Source organism: Anoplophora glabripennis, unplaced genomic scaffold (genome assembly GCF_000390285.2).
Source record: "Anoplophora glabripennis isolate ALB-LARVAE unplaced genomic scaffold, Agla_2.0 scaffold187, whole genome shotgun sequence".
NCBI classification, from domain to species: domain Eukaryota; kingdom Metazoa; phylum Arthropoda; class Insecta; order Coleoptera; family Cerambycidae; genus Anoplophora; species Anoplophora glabripennis.
The window spans coordinates 408,644-414,643 of NW_019416381.1; the positions used below are offsets into that span (position 1 = coordinate 408,644).

Below are 6,000 nucleotides of genomic sequence, written 5' to 3' on the forward strand. Positions count from 1 at the left end.
TTGAATACATTAATAGAAATAGTTGCCAATAATACAGTTTTTATAAAAAAAATATCCAAAATATCGATTAACAAAAAAGTACAACGAAAAACGGTAGATAATAACTCAAAAAAATTAGCCCGGGTAAATGAAAATTATATAAACTTGTGACGTTTACTTTTTCAAGGTCTGTCCAAGTTCTACAGATTGCTATCTATTTCCTGGACACTGTGTAATTGATACACTTGTATATACAATAGTTAGGCAACCAGTCAAATTTGTTGATAACAATTCTAGATGGCGATATTCGTTGCCATCCTTATTTATATTATACGGCATGATGGAGTTTTACCAAAAATATTTACTGGTTGTCTAACTATTTATTATTTAATTTTATTTCCTAAGTAACTTGATTCTATTAATATTCACATACATATGTATTAATTTAACTTAAAGGAACAGCAGCAAGAAATGCATGTACGGATCGGGATATAGAGATAAGCTTTCTCTCTTTGTGTCTATCTTGCAGTTTAGAGATTTGGCAAATTCAGTGTGACTCAATTTTTTGTTAGCGCAAACATTCATTTTGCATAACCGCAGTGACGTAATAGTTTCACAAGATATTTCTAAAAATACGAAAACAAATATCTTAAATTTAACCTATTTTGACGCATGAAATGGTTTCGACATAAGTGAATTTTGGAAGGTCCAAACAAGTTGAGACCTGCACTGTATAAGGAGTCTGGGACTGCCTCTTAGTACGTGATGTCAACAACCCTATCCTTACAAGCCCATTCATAAAATTTTCAAGGTCAGCAATTGGTTCGTAGTAAACTTGATCGCCAGCGCAATGTTGCCAAGTCTACAGATCTTACTAGTAACTTAAAATTGTTACGATTTCATTCGATTACGTCAGTTGCTCACTTCTGGCTCCTTGTTTCAGGTTGGAGGTCACACCAGATTGATGGTATTGAATCCTAACACGATCTGCAAGCCCTTGAACTATAGGGAGCTAGACTTCTATCAAAATATTCAAGAGCAGGACATTAAAAATTTCGTACCGAAATACAAAGGTAAGCTGAGTAACTTAAGTTCAGAAAAGTGACACTGGAAAAGACTCTAGATTAAAAGTGGACTTACAGAAAAAATGATACACTGTGATGTTCAGGTCTAGAATATTGGCTAAAGCCGAATATTCGAGATGGGAATAGTTAGTTCGTAATAATTTAAGAATACGAATTTATTGTAATGTTTGTAGATAGTAAACAATAAACATTACTTAATTATTAAAAATTTCTTTGCATGTGATAAGTACTTGAAGACTGTAAAATATATCAGAATATCATTTTTAACCTTTCACATATGTTTTGTTTTATTTTTTTTACATCACGTTTATTCCCTTTGTATATATTGTGATGTTCCGCCTCATTTTTTAACACATAAATACATTGCGATTGTTTATTTTTTGGTAAAAATAAATGTTTCATGTTTTATTTATTATTTCTTATTACTGTGTGGATGGATGCATGTACGGATTTAGACTTGAATTGATTAGAAAAAAAAGATTGTCGTTTTAGCAAAAACAGTTGCGAAATGCACGCAACTTCATGGATCTCTAGAATGAAAGCTGGCTGTCTGTAGACTCTACAAAGCGAAAGATTTACTTACATATTCCATGAATTTTTCTTTTTGTTATCACGACAATTTGAAATGGCTTTAATTAAAGCCTCACTGATAGTGAAAACTCTTTTTCGTATTAGTAAGTAACATGATATATTGTAGAGGTAAGTATGTGAATATAGAGATTTATTTTTATCAGTAATATATCGAGAGTTGGCATGACCTGTTTAAAATAAAATCTGTAACAATGTCTGGGTTTTGTTGATGCATTAACCCTTACATATGTTTTTTAAAATTTTCAAAAATTATATAAAATTAATTAAAAGAGCAATGTTAACATCCGGGTAAAAAATATTTAAAAGAAAATACACCTACTGACTGATCGTGAGTAATATCCTATTATTCCTTACGCTTTTGGTTATTATTTATGTTTATTTCCCTAATTTAACAAAAAGTTTTAGTAGTCCGGTTCTGTCTTTTTTAAAATAAATAAGCAGACAGGACCAACTGTACTAAAATTTTTATTATTATTTGCATTAATAAAAATACCAACATGGTTAAGACTGTTATCTGTACATTTTTACAATTTTAGGGTTAATTAAAATTTTTTACTTATATTAACTTTTCCATAGAATCCTCTGACAATTTTTATCATCCCTTTCGTTCATCTACAACACCACCTCTCGTGATACCACACCAATTATTTTAATATTGTTTATACTTTACCTAATTATCCTCAAACTTGTAAAAGATGTAGTTATGACTGGTCCCTATGCAGTGTTGCCAACTCTCTTTTGCCGAGATTGAGAGATTGCGTGTGCGAATGTCAACAAAACGTTTTTCCAAAAAAATCGTTTACTTGTTTTATTGAGGGCCTCGATCATCTCCAGTTGGATTGGCCGACAGACAGACGGCTCTGCCTGCCCGCTGCCTACCTGCCCTTGTGAAACTGGCGTCCATTTCTGAGGGTTTGTATGGACGTTCTCCAATAATTTTACGGGTTGGAAGGCCATTTTATCTTATACTTAAAGAGAGAGTTAGCTTTGGGTACCGATCAAAGTTCGTTTTGTATACAACAAATTTTGATGACCACACGGATTCTTGTTGGCTACTGGAAAAATAGACTAATTATTCGAACTGACATCGTAAATATTCATTTGCTTGATTAATAAAGGAAGTAAATTTACCGGTAATATATTTTTTCCGAAATTAACAGTCACATTTAATTTACATACTTCCAAAACAACTAAATTAGATACGACTATAAATCAATGAAATATATATAAAATTTCATAAAAATAATTTTTTTGTGGTAAAACCAGAACAGGGGACACCAAAGCATAATTTGGTCATATCAAAAGCTCACTCTCTTAGGAAAAATATTATTTCTGTTTTCCGTAACGTACACAAGTTCAATAATAATTAAAAATGTTACTAAAATGCATATTGTCTAAGTCACCAACAGCATTGTAAAAATACCGTCATACATTTTTGTTTGTATTAAAATTAATCAAATAATATTGATCAAGAGTCTTACATACGTCTAGGGAAGATTCTATGTATATTTCTATATGTTTTGGCGAATTGTTCCAGGAGTCATGCAAGCGACTTTGTGTAGTGGAGGAAAAATGGAAAAAAGATACAGCCCAAGCTTCAGAGATGACCACACTCGCGGAAAATCTGACAGGAAGAGGAAGAGAGGCGAAGAAGTTTTAAAGTAAGTGGTTTAACTATAACTGTTCGTGTTGATTAACTGTCCATTAAAATAACAGATTTTTCTATATATTAAATGTTATTCTTGTTGATTTTCAGAATGAGAATCCACCACACAGGCAACCCTAAGGATGTTATAAAGAGTATTTCCCAAGCAGACAATACAAATAAACAATATTTCCTCATGCTGGAAAATATCACTTCCCACTACACCCACCCCTGCATCCTGGACCTCAAAATGGGCACTAGGCAGCACGGCGACGACGCCTCTGCCGATAAACGAAGGAAGCAGATGGCGAAGTGTGCCGCGAGCACTTCCGCTTCCTTGGGTGTCCGCTTGTGCGGTATGCAGGTGTATCAACCAGAAACGGATCTCTACTACAAGAAGGACAAATATTGGGGGCGCGAACTGAACGAGGAGGGGTTCAGAAATGCCCTGAGGATATTTTTCGATAACGGATACGGACTGAGAGTAGGGGTTATAAGGAGAGTAATCGCCAAGCTGGAGGAACTGAGGAGGGTGATAGAGAAACAGTCTTGTTATAGATTTTACTCGTGGTAAGTAAAGGAAACTAAAACGAAAAGTCATTAAGGGCGCCGTTCACGCAAAGATTTTAAATATTTAATAGCTGAACTGTTTAGGATTTGCTGAATAATAATAATAACATTGTGTTGTGTCACTTTTCATGGGTAACAGAAAACGATGAACAAAAAGCAAGGAACAATGGCTCAACATACATTTTTAAATTCATATTTCTTCTGTATAAATTAACTGACACGTCATTTGGAATGAAATATACATAAAGACTAAATAGAGAAAAGGAACAATCCTTTGTGGAAAAAATAAGGGAAACGAATACAAATTCAATTGACTTATTTTGATTTTATGAGACAAATTAATTTTATTAATTAAGTTTATGTTCAACTTCCGTATAAATCATCATTTTTCTATAATAAGTATCAAATCATCACCTTTGGCAATATAAATACCAATAGTACCATAGTTGAACATGCTATTTTCCAATAATGAATAACTATTTATAACTTCTTCGGTTCTTAAAATTTCTATTTTTGAATTTACATGATTTTTCTGGGCTTTGTATCTAGATACGCTCATCTTAAATAACAGGAATTGTTTAATGATCTTTACAGAAATAAGCGTGGTTTGTAAGCTTCGGTGATATTCACAATGGTTAAACAATTTCGCGGCGAGTTTCTTCTTCTGAAAAGAGTGATGTGTCTTCTACTAGATCAAAGATCTAAACCGACGACACAATAGCCTGGAAATTGTTTAATTTCTTACATAAATTATTTCTATTCTATTTATCGACATGGTCGCCCTGCTGTCCATTTGTCCACAAACTTGCCAATGAACTTGAAAAAAACTTTGATGTAGACCTCTGTGTTGAAAGTTACCCCGATCATCTTTTGGGATGCCATTGGTACACTTCCTAGAAAAAGGTGAAATTCTGACATGCAGAAGCTTGAGGTATTACAGTATCCAAGAACATTTGCAATGTTGGCTAAAAGCTGCACAGCATTCTTTAAAAAATATCTGGTTAGAGTACCCGTAGGCAAAACTTTTATTGATACCTACTCTCCAAACTTCTTATAGCTTCATTAGGCCTAGCCTGACACCTTTTTCTTCTGTGATTTTTTTGATTTTGGGGCGTTTTCCCTCAAATTTTTCCGAAACACGTTTTGATATATGAAAAATTTATAGATACTGTTTTTTTTTTAAATTGAATAGCTTAAAAACTTCAAATGAAACGTGAAAATAAAACTCTCTGACAAAATATATGAGCCGTTCAAAATGTTTGTAACTCGAACATGTCAGAAAAACTACTATAACAAAATTTATTATTAACCAGCTGATTTTCTTAAGATCCTACCTTTAAGAACTGCAAAAACAACTTTTTATATTGACTGACGAAAATTATTTTCCGATTTTCCAGTCTGACGCGTCAAAGTTGTCGATTTTATGACTACAACAAATTTATTAATAACAATAACAAACTAGAATATAGGACTGTCATTGTTGAAAAATCTCATTTTTTCGTCAGACTCTAGTTACGCCCCAATATATTTGTCAGTGATGTGTACCACATATTAAGTACTGCTTTTCTGCATATAATTTTTCAATGTCTGACGGTTATTAATACATTAGTTGTAGTCATGAAATCGACAACTTTGACACATCAGACTGGAAAATCGGAAATAGTCCAGACGGCATCTGTTTCAAAAAGCCATATTTGGGTGGATCGTATATCCACGGAGATTTTTGGCTTTTTTGCTTTCAAATATCACTAGAAATTAAAATTTTTCTATGCGCATAAAAAAAAACGTGGGCTTAACTTTTGGCGGCACAATATGTTAAAAAAATTCGAAAAATGTCATATTTTTCTTCCTATTTAATTATGTATCTTTTCAAGAGTTGATTTTAGGCGAAAATGGAAGAGGAAAAAATGTTTGCAATTAAATTTTTTACAAAACATGTCTAGTTACAAATCGAATGAATCATGATTATTATGGTAAAAATCGAAAAAATCGCAAAAATGGGGTTAAAAAAACAATACTTCTTAGGGAATTTTTTTGGGGTATTTAAATTGGGTATAGGACCTTTATACTTGGCTCAAGAAAACTTCATGTTATGTAGAATCATCACACCAAATTTCATCAAAATCGGTT

At 32.7% G+C, this 6,000-nt stretch overlaps 1 protein-coding gene across 7 annotated transcripts in view; it reads left to right on the plus strand.

Moving 5' to 3' along the window:
* LOC108906729 (inositol hexakisphosphate kinase 1) overlaps window positions 1-6,000 on the plus strand; it is a 55,066-nt gene that overhangs the window by 44,340 nt on the left and 4,726 nt on the right. For 6 of the 7 annotated variants that reach the window (XM_018710072.2, XM_018710077.1, XM_018710073.2 and 3 more), the window contains exons 3-5: window positions 923-1,052; window positions 3,193-3,316; window positions 3,412-3,870. In XM_018710072.2, coding sequence (XP_018565588.1) covers window positions 923-1,052; window positions 3,193-3,316; window positions 3,412-3,870 — 713 coding nt within the window. Of the gene's footprint in view, window positions 1-922; window positions 1,053-1,964; window positions 2,600-3,192; window positions 3,317-3,411; window positions 3,871-6,000 lie in introns of those variants that run through there. The other variant, XM_018710078.2, reaches the window with a different exon arrangement.